Below are 25,650 nucleotides of genomic sequence, written 5' to 3' on the forward strand. Positions count from 1 at the left end.
TTAAGTCTCGATCAGCTTTTGGTTCCAGGAGAGTGAACCTGCATTCCACATGTTGGCGTCGACTGATTGGATTCACGACTACAGAAATCATTGATTGGCCATGACAGAATAATTAGAAATCAGATCAGACCGAGGGTGACGCTTTAATTAATCTGCTGGATTTAATTTAACCCTCAGATTGAGCTCTGCACGGCTGAAAGACCTGAGATCACTTTACTGTTTCAGCCTCTTACCGAGGGGCCGAGCTTCAACACAAACTTCTTCACATTAATGTACTTTTTTTCACACTTTGGAAACACTTTGTGATACTAAATGAACTCTACTCAAAGGTCATCTTCCAACCACACTTTAAACATTCTAGTTCAGCACATGATAAATGACCAATGGAGTGACCTGGTCTCAGACCAGTAAACCCTTTCACACACGTTTAAACTAGAATATGAGCTGAAAACAGAGGAGCTGGTTCTCTGTTGGTTATACAGAGAAACATTTCCCTGATACTTAAGAGTTTAGCTTTGGCAATTTAATAAAAAAAAAGATGTTGTTCAGACACAGATGACTGTCGCTTGCAGCCGCTGTATTTATCATTGACTACTATCACTGTTACATCAGCAACTCACCGATGAAGCCGAGCTGAGAAAACTCGAGGATCATCCACTCTTCTGACGGCTGCTGCAACGCAAAGTTCTTCATGGTGGTGAAGTAGTTTGGACGAGCGACGATGTCATCCTCTAACTGTGTGTGAGAGAGAGAGAGAGAGAGAGAGAGAGAGAGAGAGAGAGAGAGAGAGAGAGAGAGAGAGAGAGAGAGAGAGAGAGATTATTCAAAACAGTGAAGTATAGTACAACAAGTACAAACAAGTGTTTGTATTAGTACTCTTCATTTCACTTGTCTTTTCTCCAACAACAGTCGGTCAAATGTGTGAAACACTCACAGGCAGTTTTACCCCCTGAGGACATAAAAAAGCAAAAATAGATGATCACAAGAAGCCAAACTCATCTTCCTCTTCAACAAAAAGCTCTTTCGCTGTAAGGACACTTCACAGTCTGAGCCTGCCAGCCATGAAAACAACAACTCTTAGTGAACACATAGTAGACGGCCTTCGTCACTGCTTCAAGATGAACAAATCTACTGGAGGAACTCCAAAGCGATGTGCACCTATGAGTCATGTCAACAAAACGTAGGAATTTGGTTTGGTGGACCAAACCAAATATCTCTGAGTGCCACTGCACTCGAGGATACAAACAGTGCTGTTAGCACCTCCCTCTCCTGACAACATGCATGGGGCGGGGCTAGAAGATGGTCCTCTTTCATCTCGTCGCCTCAGCCGTTGTATCAAACAGTACTGAGATGGGCACACTGGTTGATCTGCAGGTCATGGCTGCTGTTTGAACTACTACTGTAAAGCTGAGCACACTTCTACAAGATGACCTCAAAATGATGGCCTTGGGGGGGCGCTGGTGGCAGTGCACGCTTCCCTACCTATTGAGGCTATAGTCCTTGCGTGGGCGGCCCGGGTTCACGTCCGGCCTGTGGCTCCCCTACCGCATGTCCTCCCCCACTCTCTCTCCCTGGTTTCTGAAGCTGTCCACATTCCTCCTCTATAATAAAGGCTAAAAAAACCAAAATAAATCTTAAAAAAATAAAATAAAATAAATAATAATAATAATAAAATAATACAAATAAAGATTCTATGAAAAGGAAAGCCTTCCGCTTGCATCAAAGGGGAAAATACTTTAGTTCAAGGGTCTGAGTTGCACCGAGGGCCTCTACTGCTCAACCTAAACAAGCAAACACACAGAACAGGCAACCAGAGAGCAGCCGCGTTCTCTGGTTCTTTTTCCTTTCTGGTGGTTCCGTCTTTGAAGCCCCAGGTTTCCAACAAACATGAAAAAGATGTCAACGCCAAAGCAACACCAAACCTTCACTTCCAAAGAACTGTCTTGATCTGGTTTGAGGCCGCCATGACTCTTCAGAGTTGTCTTTGGGCTTTGAATTCAACACATTTTGTATCTTTTAATCATCTGGATACAGAAAGTGTAGGATAACAGGGCCCAGTAAATCCTGTTTAATGTTGAGCTCTGAGTCCAGGAGAGTTCTGGCCCAGTTTATAATCTGTCAACATTTTGAAAGCAAGAGAAGTCATCGATCTATAGAAACTTTGCTTCACATAGCAATGAAACACCAGAAACTTTCTTAAACAGACAAAGGAGAGTGACAACTTGGTAATTAATGAACTCCCTCGTGAAAAACAAAACGGTTACTTGAATGCACAAATGCATTTTTCAAATAACACTACGAACAAACTTTTCTGTTCCTGCTGCAACAGGCACACTTGTTGTGCAGCTCTCTGACAGACGTTTACACCCTCAGCTTCAGTAATGGTGGAGTCGACATGGAGTAATTACCTCCCCCACCTGTCACTGCACACCTCTGAGGAGACGCTCTGCAGAGTTCAGAGCGAGTTTAGGTGTCAAAACGGCTCGTCGGCTCTGTGTTCCTGTCAACACGCTCAGTGTGGGAGCCGCCGAGGCTCCGTCACCTCCAGCTGGGACGGTGATGGAGAGGAGATCGCTCCATCACTGGGAAATAACCCAGATCAACTCCGGAGAGCTGCTGAGTTCAAGGACACATCACAACAGCACTTCACTAAAAGAGCCAGGGATAAAAAAAAGACAAAAACACTCGTCTGCAGGAAATGAATCAAGTCCAGACAGTGAGAAACCTTCCTGGAAACAGCTTCCTGTCAGAGAGCAGAGAAAGTGTTTCAATTTCAAACACGAAGAGTTTGATTGATCTCTGACTCCATCACATGCAGAAACCTCTGAATCTTTTACCTCTTTATTTCCATTTTCATGGTTTCAGTTCTTCCTTTGCAGCAACTCCCACAAAATGTTTTAAGAAACTCAACAGCAAAGTAATGTAATTATACAAAATGAGATCATATTAAAGAAAACGTTTACAGCATGTATGCATTTGAATTTTGTATCATTCAATTTTCTCTTAACAGTAAACTGTCTGTTCATGTCGTCGGCATGAAACTTTTAAAATTTGGATATCGATGTAAACCAGGAGAGAGAGAGAGAGAGACATACAGAGAGAGAGACAGGGAGAGAGAGAGTGAGAGAGAGGGAGGGGGGGGATTAACATATGGGAAACCCCCAGGTCGGAATTGAACCCGGGCGGCTTCCCTGGAGGACCACAGCCTCCATACATGTGACGTGCGCACCACCCACTGTACCACCAGCGCCCCATAAGAACTGTTTTCATCACAAACTGCACATATTTTATTATAATATCATCTTCATTCTGAAGACTTTTTATGACTTCTTCAGTGTTGTCTTCTCCCGTTATCTTGACTGTTCATTGTTATTTAATCTTATCAAATCTCCATCATTTATTGTTAATAACAATTAAAACAGTAACAATAACAATTGAACAGTTTTCACTGCAGAAATAAATGACATGCTGAACAGAAAATCTCCGAAACTTCCGTTTGAAAGTTTGTGCCGTCAGGTTGGGAACCAGAAAAAAAACTAGATTTTTCTAGTTTTTCTTATCACAGTGTTGTTTTTGTGGATAATACATTCAATTTCAAATGCATTCCTATTTATTACAGATGTCATCGTTTGAGCAGACAAGCTTCTTGGAGCTGCAGCTTCCTCATGTTTTCACTGACTGAATGTTTTGACAGCTTACTTACTTACTTTTACTTTTAATCAGATATGTTTGGACAGAAAGTTGAAGAAAATCTTTTCTTATTTCTTTAATCCTTCATTAAGTGAAACACTTTTCTATTTCTTTATTCACCAGTCTATTTGAACACAGTTCCTTCATCAGAAGTCAGCCGCCTGTGTCTTCTTCTCCTTTTCATCTTCAGAAGGAACAAAGAGCGAGAGACGACGCCACAGAGACACCTCCATTAACGTCCCCGTCAGTCTACCCACAATGCAACAGTTTCATCAGCTTCACGCCACCGCAGCAGCAGAGTTTCATCAGAGACAAATTTATTTTAATGGGCGTCCAGATTTATTACGTTCAGAGCCGAGATGAAAAAGTTTAGTGAAGTTGCTAAACTTTTGCAGAACGATAAAGTTAACTGAGAGCGAAAAAATCTACACGCCGAAGTATGCAATTGTTATATTGATTAATATTTCAATCTTTATTTATAATTACATTTACTTTTTTAACCTGTTCAGTCCAGTTAAAGGAATCACAAGAACATTTAATGTCATGCGGACATACTAGCTTTTCTTACCTGGACGTAATAAGTTCCTTTAGACTGAGCGTACATCATCAGGAAACAGTAATCTAGATTCTGTTTCGTCCTCCACCTGAGGAAGGGCAGGAGAAGAAGAAGAGGAAAGAAGGGGGTAAAGAAAAAGAAAGGAAGATGGAGGAAGAGAACAAGAAAGACAAGAGAAAATGGAAGGTGAGGGGTGGTTAAATGATGAGTAAAATACAAAAAAATGGAGTATGGGGAGGAAGAGAGAATGATGAGGTTGAAGTGTGATAAAAAAGAAAAGGAGTAAGAGATGGAAAGGAGAAGTGAAATACTCAGAGCAGGAGAGAAAGAAGGAGCAAAAGTAAAGAAAAAGAGGAGGAGGAGAAGGGAGAGGGAAAGCACAAGAAGAAGGAAGATAAGGAGGTATAGGAAAGAGAGCAAGAGGACAGAGAAGAGAAAAAGGAGGTGGAAAAGAAGGATGAAGAGGATGAAAAGGATGAAGAGGATTGAGGAGGAAGTGAGGATTAAAGACGAAGGAGGAGGAAGAAGAGGAGTGGGAGGGAGAGACAAAATTAACACAAAATGTTCACAACACACACTCACCTAAACACACACACACACACACACACACACACACACACACACACACACACACACACCACACACACACACACACACACACACACACACACACACACACACACACACACACACACACACACACACAACACACACACACCACACACACACACACACACACACACACACACACACACACACACACAGAGACTACAATAACAGGCCGCTTAGTGGAAGATCCGAAAAATGCTTCAGGGACAGAAGATGCAATGAGCCATGAGATCAAACACACACACACAACACACACACACACACACACACACACACACGCACACACACACCTACACACACACACACCTACACACACACACACACACACCTACACACACCTACACACACACACAGTAACGTGTAGGTTGTGTCTGTGTATTTTGATCCAGTGTCACCAGTTCAGTCTCTTCGGGGGACAGTTTAGAAAAACAACACACAGCTGTTCAGCCAATCACAACACAGCACTGCAGAAGCTGTTATCATCTTCAACATCTTTACACCTTTATCGTCATCATCCTCATCCTCACCATGTCCTCTCTTTTAAATCCTCTGGTATTTCAAAGTACACACAACATGTAGCGATAGGTTGACTGAAGAGAGAGATTCACATTGTGCAGCTGTAACACGAAAAGAAAAGACGATAGGGACTGCTGGTGTCTTTCTCCTTTAATCTTCATCACTCGACTGCGTCACTGAATTTATTTACATCCAGAACAGGAACAAAATCTCCACCATCAGTGGAAACATCTGCAGAGATGTTGAATATATTCACACTCTTTCTGCAGCAGAGGGATTAAATATCCGCTATTTTTAACATGAAGGTTTAAAGTTTTAACTTTAAATGTTTCCATCCATACTTCACACTGTGTCACGGAAAACCCTGATAGTTCTTAAACATCAGGAAACAGAAGCACACAAAAAAAACAACAGGGATTCAGCGTTTGTACACTGCCACACACACACACACACACACACACAGACAGACACACACACACACACACACACACACACACACACACACACACACACACACACACACACACACACACACACACACACACACACACACACACACACACACACACACACACACACACACACACACACACACACACACACACACACACACACACACACACACACCCCCATTTACTGTACACACTGTTCAATAAAAATAACGGCAGCTGGAAACTCAACACTCAGGTGTTTCAGTGAGATTCAATACGAAGACATTTGGGAAAAAAAACAACAAAGCGAAAGTCGGGGAAGAAGAAAGGAGATGAAAAAGGGAGCAAAAAAGAAGAGTAACACTAAAGGACAGCGGTGGCAAAGACTGTTAGTAAAACAGAGAAGAAACACAGCCAAGGGTGAAGTCAAAGAAAGACAAAAAAAGAGAAGAAGAAAAGGGAGCATGAAAATGAAGATGTAAGACAACAAAGAAAGGAGAAAAAAAAAGACTAAATCATTGATTATGTTCTAAAGTAAATGTAATCTGAGAGGTGTTGGACAGATTAAAAACTGAGAATAAAAAACAGCTTTGAATGAAAAGTCATGAATGTGTGAAGCTGGAAATCCTGTGGTGTTTTCTTTTTTTAAGCATTTTCCAGTCTTTGTATTTTAACTAAGTAAAGGACTTTTTCTTGATATATTCTGCTGGATAATTTGTGTTAAACAACCTCTGAGGATCACTAAAGTTTCATTGATCTTAACTTCTAATGATGACACTGTGGGTTATGCCTGTGTTATTTAAAGCTGTTCCTGAAAAAGAATCATCACATGGGAAAAAGGAAAGAAAACAGACATGAAACAGACACACACTGACTGTCTGTTCAGTTTGTTCATCATGGGATGATGTTAATGATATGAACGTCCTCAGGCTTCATGTTTGACCCTCATAACAAAGACAAACATAACAGATCTGCTGTCTCTAAAGGTTTTATGTAGCATGTGATGAACACATGTCGTCTGACTCTTCCAGCCCTGCAGACATAAACTCCCCCCCTCTTTATAGTGTCATAAATACCCATCCCTCCGCCCCCCCCCCCCCACACACACACACACTGTACACACACACATCAGTTTAAATTGTTTTTACTGCAGTCTTTTATATCCCGCCGAGACAAAAAAAAACAACCCTGAAGAATTTTCTTTTATAGAAAAACAGTAAAGTTCACAGAAGCAGCCTTGACACCACCCTCCCACACACACACACACGCACACACACGCACACACACACACACACACACACACACACACACACACACACACACACACACACACACACACGTCAGCTGCCTCTCCACCACAGACCGCGCTACAACAGTAACAGTGTGTAACAGTAAAAAGAAACTTTTATTTCTTCATAAAACAAGTTGGAGCGTGACCACAGTGTGACTCTGACATCCTTTCAAACCACCTCTGTTTAGCTGCTGTCTTTAATAACTTCATCAGTGACGTCAGCAACCTTTACGAGTCAAGTTCAAAGGACCAGAGGTCATGCTTCATTCAGAAAGACCCAACAGTTAAAGTTCTGTTCAAGTTTGAAGCAAATTATGAATGACTTTTTAAAAAAATTTACTTGTTTTAAATTTCAGAAATTGAAAATTGTAAAATATATTTGAAAATGTTTCCCTAACTTTAGGTGAACTGCTAAATAAATCACCAAATGCTAAGTTTTTATTTGACATCGATAGTAGTATAATAATTGAATAGAAAAAATATTAAAAATATCATATTTTATCAAGGTCAAAAACAGCTTCAACACCAACAAAGTTCTGGACTATTAATGATTCTCAAATCTGCAAAGTGCTGTGTAGTCTGGATAGAATCTTTAAAAACAATAATAATTACATTTGGGCAGATCGGCACCTACATTGAACGAGTTTCTTCTGCTGCACTCTCAACAAGACTGATAACAACAGTTCTTTTATGATCCTGCTGACAAGGACAATCCTCACCAACGGTCTGATGTCTTTATTGGAGGTAATCGCACAACAAACCTAGAACAGAAGTTTTTCTTTGACTAGCCTTTTACGAGCTGAGCTGAGAGGTTTAATATGCGAGGACATGACTCTGCAGCTCATTTACCGTCCTCCACCTGCTGCTGAGTCCTGACAGAAAACACATTTTAATGTGTTTAATGATTTCTCCTTTGAGAGAGAGACACAATTCAGTTTGCATTTAAACTGTGTTTAAGAGACGACTAACATCTGTCTGTCTGTTTGATCGTTCTGAAGTGTTTCAAGAAGAGATGACTTTGACATATCTTGTCTCTTTGAAGATCTTCTGGATCAGTTTCTTTTCTTTCTGGCAGCTGTCTCAGACTTTGTGTGTCAGATGGAAACTTTGCTTTTTGTTTACTGTTTATATTGAACTATTTATTTCATCAATGCATCCTTCCTCTGTTGTACTTTACAGTATCTTCAAGCCTATGAACTACAATTCTTCACTTAGCAGACGCTTTTATCCAAAGCGATTTACATCAGAGAGAAAGAACAACACAAGCGCCTGAACATAGCGTGCAGGAGTTTTAAAATCTAAATTGATTCAAATGTTTTGTTAGCTATGAAGAGAGGAGAACATTTCAGAGATATTCGGCTTTTAAATATCAAACATGTAAGATATGAAAATAACAAACCATTACTCACTACAGGATTAAATTAGGATTATCTTGTATGAACAAGATTATAGTGAAGTAAAGCAGAGGACTGATGTTTATAGATTTATTTTAAGGTTGCATTTTTGTGTTTCATGCATATTTCTGAAGAAGATGTTTAAACAGTCAAAAGGAAACATATGTGATTATCGTACTAAGAAAGTCAAGTGTGAGACGTTCTTTGTTTTTCCCCAAAAAGCTTCTGAAAGAAAACCAATTCTGATGATTCACATTTTTATGAAAAAAGACTTTAATGTTTTTATGATGAAAGAGAAGTTTTGTGTGCTGGAGCCACACACACGCCCACACACAAACACACGCCCACACACAAACACACACACACACACACAAACACACGCCCACACACACAAACACACGCCCCCACACACACACACACGCCCCCACAACACACACACAAAATGCCAGGTTGTTCCAAAAAGTCTGAGTCATACTGTTGGCAAGGTGTTAAATAAACCAAGAGCTTGTTTTCACACACACACACACACACACACACACACACACACACACACACACACACACACACACACACACACACACACACACACACACACACACACACACACACACACACACACACACACACACACACACCTGACTCTCTCCTTGGGGTCGCCAAAGGACTCTCGGAGTCGGGAGAAGTCGGGGTAGAAGTGGACGGACGGAGAAACGACCTCTAACAGACCAGACTGGATCTCTGCTGGAAAACTAAAGAAAAATAAAATGTTTGTTAGTTTTTTTTCACTGATTATGATTATGGTTTCACATACAGAAAGGGAGGATGAAAGGAAAGAAGGTGGAAGGAGAAAAGAAATACAAAGGATAAGGGAAAGAGTAACGGATGTAAAGAAGGCAAGATATTTGAAAATCATGAGTTAAAGGGCTAGAAAGAAGAAAAAAGAGGGTAATAAAGAAGGAAATATAAATGCAAATAAATAAAAAAAGAAGGAACAGAAAAAGAAAGGGAGAGGGAAGGTAGAAAGCAGCTAGAGAGGTTAAAAAGGAGGATGGAGGAAAGAAAACAAGGAGATGAAGAAGGATGTGTAGGTCTTGGTAGGAAACATCATGTTTGATATTTAAGAGTGAAAATGTTTAAACAAAAAGGCTCCTGCTGCTAAAACATCATCCTTCAGGCTGTGTGTGTGCGTGCGTGTGTGTGTGCGTGCATGTGTGTGCGTGCATGTGTGTAATACATTAATCATGTTGCACTTTGACTGCTTTGAACAATGTCAAACACATTCACATTCACACACAAAAACACAGCTGTTCATACACACGATGCGATCAAAGGCTGCCGTATGAGCCAACATCAAACACACACACACACACACACACACACACACACACACACACACACACACACACACACACACACACACACACACACACACACACACACACACACACACACACACACACACACACACACACACACACACACACACACACACACACACACACACACACACACACACACACACAGACAGAGCACAAGCAGCTAGTGGAGAATTCCCTCTAAGGTGTGTTGCCATGGAAATGGGATCCCGTCATGCAGGTGGACTTACAAGCGCTTCAGGTTGTCTGCTACACTACTGGCATACTGCTGGTCAGCCTGAAAACACACACAGAAAACAAGATGTTAGACACACACACACACTCAGGTGTCATGTGATTTTGTGACATCACTAACAGGAAGACGTGCTTTAGAAAGAGCTGTGACTCCAGATGCAGGCCATATACTGCACTACATTTTCCAGTTAAACTATTCTAAACCTAAAATGTTTTAGACTCACAACTCTTCTCATTCTAGCACTTTCTAAATAGCCTCAAACACAAACAATCTAATATCTAATCTATTCATTCTCCTGAGCAATAATATAAATAGAAGTCCATGTCAGAGACTTTTTATAATCTCCTGAATTGACCTAGCCAGTGAGCTAGCCGGTTATGTTCCTGTCAATTATACGCCAACTCCAGCAACAAAACGACACTAATAGTATGTTAAAAACATTACAATTAAATGCACACATAGAAATCCTCAATTTGGCTCTCATACAGGATTGCAATTTTGAAAAAGTGCCTTAACTAAGCTCTTCCGCGATTCTGAAACTGTAATATCGTGCCCCAGTTTCTGATTTCCCATTGCGTTGCAGAGACATGAGAGACACGAGGTGTAAATAAGCAGCTTAAGCTCCACATATACACACGGTATGGTCCGATGTTTTGCAGTGATCCCATCTCCCCATTAACACTTCTGTGATGCAGGCACAGAGATGGGTCAATTTGGTTTTAATTGAGCAGCCACGAGGTTTAGGTTTGGCTCATCAAAGACATTTACCTCCTTCTCTTTATCCAAAATTAGGAGGCAGTGATGCAAATGACGGCAGAATAAAAAAACTGAGTAGAACAGCTGCTGATGCAGAAAAGCTGCAGATCAGATTTAAATATTCTTAAACCCCATACTGAGCATTCAAGAAAGCCCGATTTGATCCTTCAATTTGATCTCATAGTTTTCCAGGAGCCCTAAAGTTTACAGGCTGTCTTGATTTTGTTTATCTAAACACAGCTGCACTTTTTAATCCTGAAATATGACAAAATCATCCAACTGGCAGTTGATCCCTTATCTAAGGGTCCAATACAACAGCCCTGCAATAAATCCTTCCTACGCTCTGCTTATAATTCGTCAGAAGTGCTTAAGAGAGGATTTATTTAAACTTTGTGATTCTTATTGTGGATGTCGTTTGTAATAAAAATGCATTTTGTTGGATAGATTGTGTTGATGTGAGGATTTATTCTTCTTGTGAGCGCAGATTTGTCACTTGTTTCCTGAGAAACAGACGGGAGATGGAACAAGAGGTATGTTTTCTATTTTTGAAAAGTGGGAGGGTCTACTCATCTGTCTTCATTAGAGTCCCTTTACACACACACGCACACACACACCTACACACACACACACACACACACACACACACACACAGCAGACTGACATCATCTGAATATTTTTATGCTTTTCTGCAACAAAACACAACACACATACACACTATTACTCCCAACTCGAACATCGACAACAACTTGAGAAATCTATGACATCATCCTTAAACCTCGTGCTCAGCCAATCAGCGCCAGCATGTGCTCCTAGTGGACTTCATCATCTGGCTGTGAAGGTTGCTGTGCGGTCACAGAAACACACACACACACACAAGTTTCCAGCAGCCAAGCAGAGCTGCAGCGTGACGGGTCTCTGTAGAGAGTTTGTGGTTTGTTTTGGCGTCCTGGAGGTGCCAGCTGGGTGGAGCTTAAAGCTCAAAGTTAACGAGGAGCAGACGCAGCTTAGAGATGCTCGCTGATTAGGATTCTCACTCTAAACTGCCAATATTTACTGAAGGATCCACGCTTCGTTAGCCTCAAGAGTTTATGATGCAAACACTGAAAGCTGTGTATGTGACACTTTTCATATTTTAACACAAAAAGACGCTTCTATTTGCATTCAAAGACCCTGAAACAGCTCTGATTCATGGCGGGCCGAAAACAAGATGAAGACAGGTCGATAGAAGTGAAAGCTTACACATCAGGGGTATGGTTTGGAGTCGAGCAGCAAAAGTTTGTTTGTAAACCTCCAAAGACAGAGACACCAGACTGACACAGAACCCCAGAAAGCTGCTGCACTCTGTTTACGTGCTGCTTTCCATTTGGGCCAGTAGTCAACCAATAGCATCCCTCTGTGCAAGTCTGGTCCTCAAAAAAAACAAAACAAAAAAAAAAAACATTTTAGGCTTTGATGGAAACTAAAACCTTCCCTCTCAAGCAAAAAAAAATGCTGCACTTTTATACCTGAACCTAAAAGTTTAAATATTTCAGTTTCTAAAAGAATAAAAAGGTAAAAAAAAGTTTTTGAAAGTCTTCTGTAGATTACGTCATCCTAAAGAAGTGAAACAGTAACTGTAACGTCTTCAACTTCATTCTTGATGGATAAGAGGGGGTTTATTGAAAGTTATTGTTTTTACAGGACTCAGATTGTTATTCTAAGACATTAAACATTAAAGAAAGGTTCCTTTCAGAGATAGAGCTTTTTATACGAGGAAGGTGATTTCACTTCTAAAAAGGTGCCAGTGAGTTAGTTTAGTTTGTGCGCCCCAATTAAAGAAGCTGTAGTCCTTGAAGCGGGCAGCCTGAGTTCAAATCGCTCTTTCGGCCACAATTTATAACACATCTATCTTTTAAATTTTTTTTTTTTTTTACATAAAAGCAGGTTTGGGTCAAAGAAGTGAAGGGAAGTTTTGTTCGATCATACAGTACAAAAAATGCAAAAAAATATTACATTTGGAAATAATCATCTGACAGTCCTAGTTTTGCATGAACTTTGCAAAAAAATAAAAAATAAAAATCTAACTGGACCACTTTAATTTGAACCACTTATTGTCGTTCACTTGGAAGACGTGTTAATGAAAACACATTTATCCTGTAAGAAACAGCATCAGTGACAAATTTCGACAACAACAGAAACAGAAGAGTTGGAATATATTTGGGAAAACAGCTGGAGTTTTTATCTGGACCAAAGGCATATTTCAGATTTAGGCATTTTACTCCCATATGTTCCTATTTCTTGTGCTCTTTGCATTTGTTTTCATCTGTGTCCTGATTTCTTTTTCTTTTTTTCTTTTACCACCAGGTCGATATAATGTTTAAAATCCTCTCGGGTTTTTGTTTTTTACCTCTCAGACACAGTTTCCTGCTGACAGAAGATCAAACAGCTCAGTTCCTGTTTCACTCCGACATTTTGGACGTCCTAAGATGTGAGCGGACTTCAGGATTAACTCGACGCTCTGTGTCTCTCAGGGTTTGTTTCTGCACACGAACAACGAGCAACCAAAGTACTTAAAGCTTTTAAAGTGGAGTGATGTGTAACATGAATTTTACATGACCGAGGAGCTTGTGACGTTACTCAGTAGATCCACGACACATGATTTAATTCCCACAGGAGCAGGTCTGGGATCAGCGGCTACTTGAAGAACATCTGCAGTGTCATGCCTTTGGTCTGATGAAAGATACATGTTTCAATAATATATAGATAATCAATAATAAGAATATATTGAAGTATTTAGAAATTCTTATTTATTTTACTGTTTCATAATCATATGCTGTGCAGTATGTCTCTACTAAAATCCATAGATATGTCTATATAATAATTTATTTTGTATTCATCCAATAATCGGCAGTTCGAAGGCTGTTTCCTGCAGGGAAACAATCCCCATTGAGCCCCATGTTAAAATGTCTAGCTTTACAGCAGCTTGCCGCCTGGTTCAGTTTGGTTCTTTTTACATAACTTACCTGTTTAAATTCTTTTTAGGCTTAAAGAGGATTAGAGGCCTCTATGAATCCCAGGTGGGAGCTGCTAGCTGTCTGCTAGGAGCCACCTCAGCTAATTCAGTCACTGAGCTGAACCTCTGAACATGTTTGTGCAGTAGGAGCCTTTTGGGGATTTTTTTTATTTTATTATTATATTACCTTTCAGACAAATGATCTATTTGTCTGAAATTATCCTTAGACTCTGAAACTTTGATTATTTTGTGTTTGCTTAATCATTGTTTTGCTCCAGATCAATATTCATTTTCATCTCAATCTATGTACCACAATCAGAGAAGCTGTGATCAAAGTGTACATAAACAGGAGAAAAAGTCCTGCGTTGATAGATCTCCTGCATATAACATGTGTGCAGCATAAATCACTTTAATTGACGTGTTATTCCAGGCAGCCTGCGGAGTCTGGACTGAGCGCTGCTAAGGATGAATTCAAAAACATGTGGATGTGAAATTTGGACCATATCTAGCCCATAAATAAATATTTTATCTGGAGGGTTTGTGTAAGTTCTTCAGTTTGTAACCCTAATCACCCTTCTTTGTGGGCATTGTCTGTTTGGACAGTAACGGTGCTGTGGAAAAGAATTTCCCCATTTGGACAAGTCTTTAATACAGTACACACCCACATGTTGTTGGTTTCATTCTTTACATTTGTTTAATATATGAAGAAAATTAATTACATAAATGAGATTTGAGAGTATGAACAGCAGATTAGAAGCTGCAGCACGAACAGCTCAGAGTGAAAATTCATCACTTTGACTACGAACACACAGAAGAGCTGATGCGATGTAAAGGGGAGCTTGCACTTTACACTAATGTTACCTCACAGCTTTTGATGCACAAACACACACACGTCATCCTGCGTCCCTGCAGCACTCTGAGGTTAGCATTAGCGTGGAAGCTAAATACATTATCACTCAGTTTGCAAAGGTTCATTAGCCAAACCACTGACCTTTAGAAATCATTCGAGGAGGCACACGCATCAACACACGCTCACACTAACGGCCAATTATTCACACACAAACACATTTAAGCGCACACACGCACACTGACTGACCTCAGCGATGAGGACCACGATGACGCAGTCCTCCTTCTCAGCCGCGCTAAGCTCCGACATCAGAGAGGTCAACGTGTCAGTCAGGTAAGAGTGAACCTCCCTCTTCACACTTGGGACCCCCATCACTATGGAAACTGCACACACACATGCACACAAACAGAGGAGATTGACATTTTTTGGGGGTGATTTTTAAAGCCCAGGCGTTAATGATTTGAAGCAGGAACAGATGGAGCTGAAGCTGCAGAGAAAACAACAGAAGACAAATGGTGACAACGCTCGAAGAAGGAAAACAACAGATGTGCTTCATTTTCAAATAAAGTCAACAGATGAAAGAGATCAACCAGGACTGTCGGCATATCAACAAACAAACAGCAGGTCAAAGTCTGTTAATAACCTTTTAAAGTATATTTTAACATAATGTATAGGATCTAAATGACTAGCAGGAAGGAAATGTTGTAGAATGACTCCAGTGGATTTGATCATCCTGCAACAGTGAAACTGTAACGTCTGCAACATAACCCTTGATGGATCAAAGTGTGTCCCAAAAAGCTTTTTTATGTTTAAGCTGATATCACTGACAGGCTCAGATTGTTATTAGTTGGTTGTGTGTCAATGCAAGGGCTGCAGCTTTCAGAGTGTGCGTTTGAAATTTAATTACATCACAGTGGTGCGTTCAAAGGCTGTCCCATTTCAAAGGCTCCTTCAAAAGCAGGAGACCGATGTGTCCTTCTTTCCATGGCAAACAAAGGAAACATCCGGTCTATCCTTTGTGGCCAAACGTCTCCATTCATTGATCCGTCACATGCACTGTTTTAAGTCTGACATTACAATTATGAACTGGCAAATAGAGTACAATTACAGAAGCATGAGTCACTTACAGATACAAAACACAAAAAATGGCAAGGTATCAAAATAGACAGCAAAAAAAAATCATGTGTCTAATCAGGAATCAAGATATAACCTTGTAATCCACAATGACTTGTTTAGTTTGAACACATTTCAGTGTTTTATGGCAGTTTGTTTGTTCATTTATTTGTCAGCGAAGCATTGAGCGATAATAATCAGGATATTGCGGTTGCTAGGTGACGAGGGTGTCGCTCTGAAATGAAAGGGTAAGGGCAGGGGACAGCTAGTCATGCAAACAGGAAGTTCTCTGCAGTGATCTGATTATTATTGAAGCCCTCCTCACATCTCTGCAGGGATCCTTTCTGTAATGTTGTCATATTAACAATCTGAACCTGTCAGAGGACATATTTATAATAATAAAACCAACCATAGGTAACGTTCTCACCTTAAAATAGAGTAACGTTTAACCCTTTACAGGGCACTCATTGAAATACTTTATCCAAAAAGTCAACCTCATAGTGTTATTCAGGACAGAACAGAACTATATTTCTGTTATAACATTTTTCAAAAATTGTAAGTGTAATAAACATTGACAAAGTTACCACCACCTGCTCAAATGTCACAATAGCAGGATCAGTGACATAGGGTGATCTCTTCTGATTGGCTGATCACATGCTTCTCGACCTTACTGAGGTGCAGAAAGATGGCCATATATAATGTTTGTGGAACTGACCAAAAATAGTCACTTGCCCTATAAAGAGTTAACAGGGAGAACGCCTTGTCTCCCTTGTCCACAGAGTGGCCCTATTGCATGACTACCACGATGCACATCTAACTTTCTATCTTTCTATCTAACTGCACTATCTAACTTTGGCAGCAGGATTAAGCAGGCCATTGTTGATCATGAGGAGTGCCTACAGCTTTACAGCATTAATTCACACACAAGACTTCAGACAAAAAGAAACCAGTTAGCCCATCTCGGTACGGTTTGATAAAATGGCTAAAGCTAAGAGAGGAAGTGACAGTGATGTGACGGAGCGTTTAGAGAATCAGCACTATACAAATGAAGAGTTATTGATTGTCAACAAATGCTCATTGTATATGAGGGTGAGACAATAGCAGCACTCTATGTCTGTTTAGCGACAGTGCAGTTGCACTCAGAGACCTTTTGTTGGTGCCAAATTCCTACATACTGTTGGTTTGAGGATTACATCACAGTCATTACAGTCTGTTTTACTGCTGCAGGCTGGAGAAACCTACTGGGACATATGATAACATTTTGTACATTACTTCCAGTTTTTCTTTGGCCAAATGACGCTGCATTTGAGGTCAACCTGTAAAAGTTGGCCAAAAGAAAATCAGAATGAATGCAAACACAGTCAACGAAAAAAAAAAAAAAACCAAAAAACCACACACACCCTGAAGTGTTGAATCTGACCATTTACAAGCCTCTCAGTCTGCTGTAACGTGCTTTTCTTTCTTCACTGCTCAGGGGAAAAAACACTTTGTGCTGAGCCTGTTTAGTTTCAGAAACTTAACATATAAATCAGATTTGTCATGGACACACACACACACACACAAACGGTAACACACACACACACACACACACACACACACACACACACACGTAGAACACACAATCAGATAAATCGTATAAATTTCTTGCTGTGGTTCTTCTCTTTTTTATCTCTCCGTCCTTGCTGCACAATAAAGCACTTTCAGTCTGACTAACCTGTTTTACTCAAAGTGCATCATAAATACATTTGACTGCACACACACACACACACACACACACTTGAACACACGCTAATATCTTTGTGATGTGTTTGTACTCACTGGTTTTATCTGTTTTTATGCCCTCTGTGCGTACAGCAGGCTTGTCAGGAAATGGTTTACTAAGCAGAAAAAATGCTTTATAAATAAATTAGAGCTGACACACACACACACACTCAGTGACCTTGCTCTAGCCTGCTTGGTGGTAGCTGTTTGTTTTATTCTCTCGGGGATGTGAGTGTATCAGGGGCGGCTCAGTGAGCTCGTTCCCCAGGAGAGATGCACTGTGCCTGGGCTGCAGGACCTGAGATTTGCCCCGGGTCTGTACCAACGGAGGCAAGTTTGTGTGTGTAATAGGTAAGCCTGAATCATGTTATACGAATATAGTATTATAGCAGTGTTGACAACGAGTGTGGTTGTTTTTACCTCCAGTGCGTCCCTGTCCCAGGTGCACGGCGGGCAGCAGGCTGTCCTCACGGTTCAGCAGGTGAGGAAGGTGATGGAAGATGGAGGGAAGCTGCAGCACGTTTTTACTGCTGCTCACATTCCACAACTTCAGCCTGGTCTCCTCTGAAATAAGACGCGAGACCAGGAGGAGAGCTTGTTAGACCATTAGACCAGGTGGGAGGTTCAACAGGATATAATTAGTACAGACCAGATGAGACTCAGAAAAATCAAGTCACACAAGACCAAAGGAGACTAAGACACATAGAACCAAACCAGGATAGAGCAGATTACTCTAGCTGACACCATATTTGACATGAGTAGAACATTTTGATGTTACTGGACTTTTAAGGACTGTTATAATTATCATTATTTAAACTTTGACATGATTCTACTACAAATCAAGTATAGATATCTGTTTTGATACCATGACAACAAAAGTGGAGGAACTACATACCCAATATTGGGATATTTCTTGTTTTGAAATTTTGGCACAACAGCTCTTAGGTTTGCTGATGTAACAACATTTGTCAGGAATCTCCCCAAGAAAAGAGAAAATGTTTGTTGAATGAAGGTCAGAACAGTAAATTCGGATGTGGAAACTGTACTACAGTTTAGACCCGTTTAGATTTCTTCTGGACCACACTAGCACTCCTTTGGTGTTACCGCTCCTGGAACCTGAATTTCCATGAGGGAACCTTCCCAAAGGATTAATACAGTTTCTGTCAATCTATTAAAGATTTTAAAAGCACTACAGAAAGAACTGAAACATCGATTTAATAAGACAGGCGCACAGGAGAAGAATTAATACATCTAAAATTGCATGCAAACTCCTGCACACTTTCTGAATTGCACAAAAAAGTAGCCAATTCTGTTCTAGTGACAACCCTAATCATGTTAGACTAAACGTAAACCAGACTATTCCACTTTAAAGCAGCTTAAATCTAACTGACCTGAGAGGCTGCTCCAGGTGCGGTTGATGTCTCTTAGCGCCTGTTTCTCAGCGATGGCCCTCTTGATCTCCTCCAAGACCAGGTTCAGCTCTTTGGAGCGACGCAGGTTCTCCTGCTCGGCTGAGTGGAGGCGTTCCCTCAACGCCAGGAACTCCCTCTGGTAGATATCCACCACATCTCCTGCACACAGAGAAGAGGAGGAGGAGGTTAGTAGCCTGTTGATTCACATAACTCTGCTTTAGCTGTGAGTTAGAGAGGGACCTCATGAGCTCTTTTTGAAAAGAGACTGAAAACATCCTCTGATAGCAGCGACTAACTTTTGGGTGTTTTGATGGAGCAAGCAGCTCAAAATGAAAGACTTCCTTTTCTGTGAGCTTTCATAAGCAGGGCTGTGCGAAAAAACTCAAAGCAGCAGAGCATATTCATAACGCTACATTGATTTCTCGCTACTCATTGAAAAGGGAATGAAAACAGCTAAACTGAAAGGTAAATACGTTGAATTTTTGATGTCAGAAGGTGGATATTACGTTTGACTTCTCGGAGCCATTCAAAGGCGCCGTGTTGTTTATTACCATCACTTTGGCTGCAGCCTGCAGAGAGATGGTGAATTAACTAAGGTGCACTGAAACGAACAGATTGGCTCACTATTAATGAGATTCTAAATGATTAAAGCATTGATTTCAGACCTCAAACACAACTCAATTAATTCTTGAATGCCAAAAGCCCTCGTTAAAAAATAAATAAGCTAAAGCTAAAATACGTTTAAAACACATAATATAATAATGTTAAACGGGGCAGTTAATGACTAATTACCTGTTTGGAGAGTGAAATCCCTGACTTATTATATTGGTGGAGCTGTTTGATTTGATCTGTTTTCTAATGGACTCCTGAGGCCGTCATGATAACGATTACCTTCACACACAGATTGACCTGCTGGTCTTGCCTTATTATAACAGATTCTCTCTGAAAATCCTCCCCAGAACGTCCTCTGGTGGATTAAGGGTCAGTTTGCTCTGTCTTTGTCATGCACATTCCTAATCTTCTTTGGAAACCCCTGCAGAGGTGCAACGGTGTTGTAGAGATTACCATGAATTCAAAGATTGGACAAAGGGACAACCTTGAGCCTGTTCATATTTGTTGGAACACACCTGAAAGTCGATTGCTTTGTCTGTTGTATTTTTGGATCAGACCACAAAGTCTTTTAATGAGATTAGCTCTGTGCTGTCGAAAATTGTCGAAGGCTTTTCTTTTTGTGCCTGTTTTTGACTTCATGGACAAAACACTTGGCAAATGAACGTCAGACTTATTGGTTGTTCGTCCCTGAACTTTTCCCAGACTTCACTTTTTGATACAAATTTGTTTTTCTTTGCATCGAGTAGCTGAGGAGGTAAACGCTTCAGACTGTCATCATCCATCAGTTATGTCACAATAACTGTTTTTATGCTGATGCAAATCTTAAACAAATCTGTAATCGACAGAAGAAAGGTTGTCATGAAAATAGAAGTCTCAGGCAGCAATATTGGGTAATTTGTTTTTAATAATCACCAGTATTGCTGCAAATTGCAGGAACACTGCGGCTGCACAAATACATTGGCAACCTTTCAATACCATTCCTCTCCAGTGCATGATTGATTCTGTAATTTATGATAATATTTGAATTTGTTTAATGTATCATTTTAGAACATGTATTATCAAAACAGTATAGATTACTTTGATAACCTAAGACTGAAGCATCATGAATTTGTTTGTTGATCAACGACACTACAGGAAGAAAATAATGAATGCTGTTTGAAATCTAATTTCTTTGATTTCTGACTTCATATTCTAAATTCCTTGTTAGGAGTTAGTGACCAAGAGAAAAACTGGACAGATTCCGGCTTCACAGGATTACACCACACAGATATTTGATGGGACTGACTGCACAGTACCAGCTTGTCCCGATCAACAGGTGCAGAAAAAAAGACGACATAATCTGAGTAAAAACATGAAAATCCTTCATCTTCTGCAGCAAACATCATCCATCATCCCTCCATCATCCCGCTGAGTTAATGCTGTGTGAAGGTAAATCTGCTGTAATCCCTGTAAGGCCCACACGCAGACATCTCCATTCACTTTATTCAGCGCTCTGACTTTAATGTCACCACTGTCTGAGGGTGATGGGCTTCATAAAATAAATGACAACATGGATGCGTAAGACCTTTACAGGATTCATTTTATACTTTGATCGAACATCGAGAATCACTCTAAACTTTTCCATCTGATAAATATCTTACTTTCTTTACTTTATATTTTATAGTTCAAGTGTATGACTTCACTTTGTCACATTTTGTCATATGTTTGTAAAGCAACGTTTAAAATCCACCCTGATGTGTAATACAGCTAATTAATTCAGCAGATACTTCTACAGTGACTTTCAATTGTGCGAACATTCAAGAAAGAAGAGGCAGATTGATTTATTCACCCAGTGAAAAACATTCTGCAACTGCCTGGTATCCAATGCTGTGGGGTTGTGCAAAATCTCCCACGTAAAATGTGTGAGAGAATTAGCGCTGATGTTTCATTCTGTTCTGTTTTATTCCGACAACGCAGACAGCAGCTCAGACAAGCTGAGAGTGGGGTGACGATCAGCGACTGCTCAGAAACACATTTCAGCGGGACGAGACCACACATGCATTTTTTTTACTGCCTAAATACAGCGCCAGTAAAAAGGGGGGTTTGATCTATCGATTGTTGTGGGACAGTCAACATTCAGCAACTAGACCTGAACACCTCAGGTCTCAGGAAAAAAAAAGTTTTGAGGATTTTGAAAGTTTTGTCAATTTTTACATGTAACTGGAGAAAGTGGCACATGAACAGTGAAAGCAAATCTTTTGCTTTACAAAATGTCACGTATTGCTTTTTTTCTTTTTGTGCCTGTAATGGTGTGAGAGGTGAATTATGTGTAGCAGCAAATGTAGTGGTTGTAGTATCTGCAAGAATATCAAAGTGTTTTCACTTTTTAGGGTGAGCAGCAGTTGCTGAGATATTTTGTGTTTTTGCACATGTAAAATCAGAGTTGTGTTTTGTGCGTCTCTCAGCTGAACTTTAATTGATGGAAAAGTAAAAACAGACCGAAACGATCTCATTTCGCTGTAATTGTTCCCCGAAACCCTCATTAATGGAGCACAATAGTCACATCTGTTTTGCTGATAACTGAAGGCAGTGTGTGACCGCGCACACGCACAAAAACAAACACACACACACACACACTGTGCTGGCTGATGGGTTTTTAATGATGCTCCTACCCAGTTATTTATCTGCACTGATGAAATAATCTCCTCTCTGCAGCACTCAGTCTGTGAACTCAGAGTTCCTGCACGCTAAAGACAAACTCTATGACAGACAGACAGCCACTGTCCAACAAACACTATACAAAGGAACAGGATAACAGCTATGTTCGGAAGGAAGTACAAACCTGCCTCTATTGTTTTATTAAAGTACTTAATAAGCAAAAAGGAACTCATTACGGATCCAAACGTCAGTGAAAACAGCTGAAGGGAACCATAAAACTGTGAAATGGGTGATGTGACGACGTGGATTTTACTTTAAGTTACTACTTAAAGTTAAATGAGCCATTAAGGTGCAGCAAAGTTGTTCCTTTACAAACCAACAGTGTGCCAAAAGAGACAATATAGTTAATGTTATAAAATAATGAATGTATTAATGTCAGGCTGATGTCGAAAGGAAAATGTAATTGATCTATAAAATCCACAACGATTAAGACACCTGAAAACAAGAGCTTTTTTGTCAGTTCAGTAAAAATTTATTTGCATCGGCTTTGTCATAATTTTTAATATGTCTGTATTCTGTAAAATGGGTTTTAACAGACCCTGGAGATTTCTTTTCCTGTCTATAAAGACTAAGAGCAAACACTGAACAAATGTTTGCAGAGATTGTTGGAAGATTTACCAGGACTAAAACTGTCATTAGAGCTTGGTGTAAAATTCAGTATCAGGGTGTGGTGCTTCTCTCCTGCAGCCACAGATGTTCCCTGTATGGTGGCTGGTGAAAAAAAAGAAGCTCTCACTGTTTTACATGAATATTTAGATCAATGACACTGAGCAGATCAACGGGAAACATCTGGGCGACATGTCACAGAAGCTGTACTGTAAGTGACCAGATGTCCTCATGAAGAAGAAACAAACATGGAGCTACTGAATGAAGACAGAAATGTGCAGACTCTCAGCAGCTGCTTCTGTCACCCCTGAGGGTAGAGCTGAAGGACGAGTCTCCTGGAGGGCAGAGTGGCTTCAGATGATCGTAAAGATCTGAGTGGATACAGACAGATAATAAACATAACCCTGTGGAGTGAAGAGAACGATTTAAAGTCCTTTTATTTTGATGGAAGTTTGTGTTTCTAAAGTTCTGACACTGCCTGTTTGAAACAGTCTGACAGTCACATTTGTTAGATGTATGTGATAAGAAACCTTCCGTCTGTGGCTCACATGGAGAGTTCTTAAAAACTACAGTACAAAAAAATGTGATGACACGTCTTTGTTGCACTTCCACTGAAAAAAAAACACTTTCTGTTGAGAGAAAAAATGCACCCTGCGTATCTTTGTCTTGTTTCTAAGTACCGTAAATTCCGGACTATAAGCCGCTACTTTTTTCTCACACTTCGAGCACTGCGGCTTCTACTCCGGTGCGGCTAATGCATGGATTTTTCTTGGGGGACAATGAGCTTCTGCCGCAAAAACATTTGACTTCGTCACGTCGGATCTTAATATCAGTCATTTTGCGCTTCATGCACGCACCCTCATGATGGAAAACACACGGAGAAATACATATGATGTAGCTTTCAAGTTAAAGGCGACCGACCTGGCTGTCAAAGAAGCTAACAGAGCTGCTGCACGTTAAGATGACACTGACAGCGACAACAGAGACTGAGGAAGTGAGTAATGAAGTCATTCTGAGGCAGTGAATGGATGGACTTTTTCTTGTGAAATATATTACGGTCATCTTTTTCATCAGCCGTGTTACAGACACCGTCGGCTAGGCTTCGTATTGTAACGGTTCATGTTGTAAAGTCAGTAGTTGATAATGTGTTCATAATTCCGATTATGTGGAGAGTCAGTGAATGCACCAGCGAGAACGTGTTGAGTGGCTGTATGAGAGAACGCTGGGGGAGAGAGTTGGATTGTTACGGCAAGTTATGGTTTTGCTCTCTGCTGTAAACGGTGTGGTCACGGCCGACAGTGATCGGTTTATTAAAAGTTATTATTTGAACGCTCTCGTCGTCCTTTAACGTCCGTACGGACGCTACAGTATTTGCGGATGTTACCGGTAGCCTACGTCTGTGTAAATAGCTCTTGTTATAGCGTGGACACCTGCGGCTTATAATCAAGTGCGGCTTATATATGTACAAATACATTTATTTACTTATTTTTAGCCGGTGCGGCTTATATCCAGGTGCGCTCAATAGTACGGAATTTACGGTAATGCACCTAAAGCTGGACCTTAGTTTGAATTCTGTTAAATTAATCTCAAAACTATAGATACAGCTGTAAGGACAGAAAGAAAAAAAATGGAAACTGTGAATATATGTGTAAAAGTTGCTGAAACTGAAATAACGAAGTTTAAAAATAAACAGCTGCATACAGCTGTTCCAGTCTCCTGACGTGTTTCTTTCTCCCACCTCTCTCCCTCTTTTCCGACTCACTTTGATCAACGAGGATTCCCCATTAGTCTCTCGTCATAAATGTACATCTTTATCTCCTGGGCCCCGTTGTTCAGAAGTAATCAGGATTAAAGCTATCAGACAGGATTACATGGAGAAATCGGGTTGTTAAAAAAAAAAAAAAAAAAAATAGCGTTATGAAATCGGATAGGATCAGACTTTTTTCCTGCTCAAACCTCCAGTTGGTGTTGTTCAAAGCTTTTGAGGAGGATTGTGATAACTTTGATTCAAAAAACTCAGGATGATCCTGATGCTAGCAGAGGCCTGGATTCATCTTTTTGAAAAAACGGTCACATGGTCCTTGGTAGAAACAAAGAGTAGATTACCAAATCCAGATCATTTTAATCCAGATTCAACCTTTTGAATAACCAGGAATAACCGGCTGTAATACGCTCTCTAGCCTGTAGGGGGAGCCTGCATGGCACACTTAGGAGGTTTTTTCCTCCTCTTTGAATTTGTTTTAAAGGCAAATCAACTCACTGTCAACACAGTGTGTGTGTTTGTGAGAGATAAAAACACACAAAGAACGTTTTAAAGCCTTTTTCCTTCATGTGTTAACCTTTGACCCCGAGGTAACTGAGGTCATTTGTGTGTTTGCGTTCACTCAGCCTGTTTCAATAATTGATCAAAGACAATAACATCAGTGGCTTCAGAAATGACATGACACACACTTTCTGTAAACACAAGAACGAGTGGACCATAACGAGCACGACTCAGTGAGGACTTCTGTTTCCAACAGTTTAAAAAAAGAACATCCATTTTTTTTAATTATTATTTTGTACATATTTTAATGCATATTGCCGAAGTGTCAACCTATCACAAAATTGTCCTTTAATTGGCCACGGCCTTCATTGTCGTGTAAGCAGACTAATGTTTAAATGTTTGCTTTTCTTTTATACCGCTGTTGGCTGGGAGAGCAGCATTTTTTATATTTGGCATGTATGCAGATGTGAGAAAAATAAAAAATAAAATAAAT

The 25,650-nt window shown here is 40.3% G+C and overlaps 1 protein-coding gene across 1 annotated transcript in view; it reads right to left on the reverse strand.

Annotated features, from left to right (window-relative positions):
- Positions 1 to 25,650, reverse strand: part of mgat4b (alpha-1,3-mannosyl-glycoprotein 4-beta-N-acetylglucosaminyltransferase B) — an 80,306-nt gene that overhangs the window by 21,943 nt on the left and 32,713 nt on the right. The window contains exons 2-8 of the mRNA XM_079351755.1: positions 18,959 to 19,138; positions 17,988 to 18,131; positions 14,943 to 15,076; positions 10,094 to 10,140; positions 9,123 to 9,236; positions 4,259 to 4,334; positions 621 to 735 (exon numbers count right to left, since the gene is read on the reverse strand). Coding sequence (XP_079207881.1) covers positions 621 to 735; positions 4,259 to 4,334; positions 9,123 to 9,236; positions 10,094 to 10,140; positions 14,943 to 15,076; positions 17,988 to 18,131; positions 18,959 to 19,138 — 810 coding nt within the window. The remainder of the gene's footprint in view (positions 1 to 620; positions 736 to 4,258; positions 4,335 to 9,122; positions 9,237 to 10,093; positions 10,141 to 14,942; positions 15,077 to 17,987; positions 18,132 to 18,958; positions 19,139 to 25,650) is intronic.

The sequence above is a fragment of the Symphodus melops genome (assembly GCF_947650265.1).
Source record: "Symphodus melops genome assembly, chromosome: 9".
Taxonomy (NCBI): domain Eukaryota; kingdom Metazoa; phylum Chordata; class Actinopteri; order Labriformes; family Labridae; genus Symphodus; species Symphodus melops.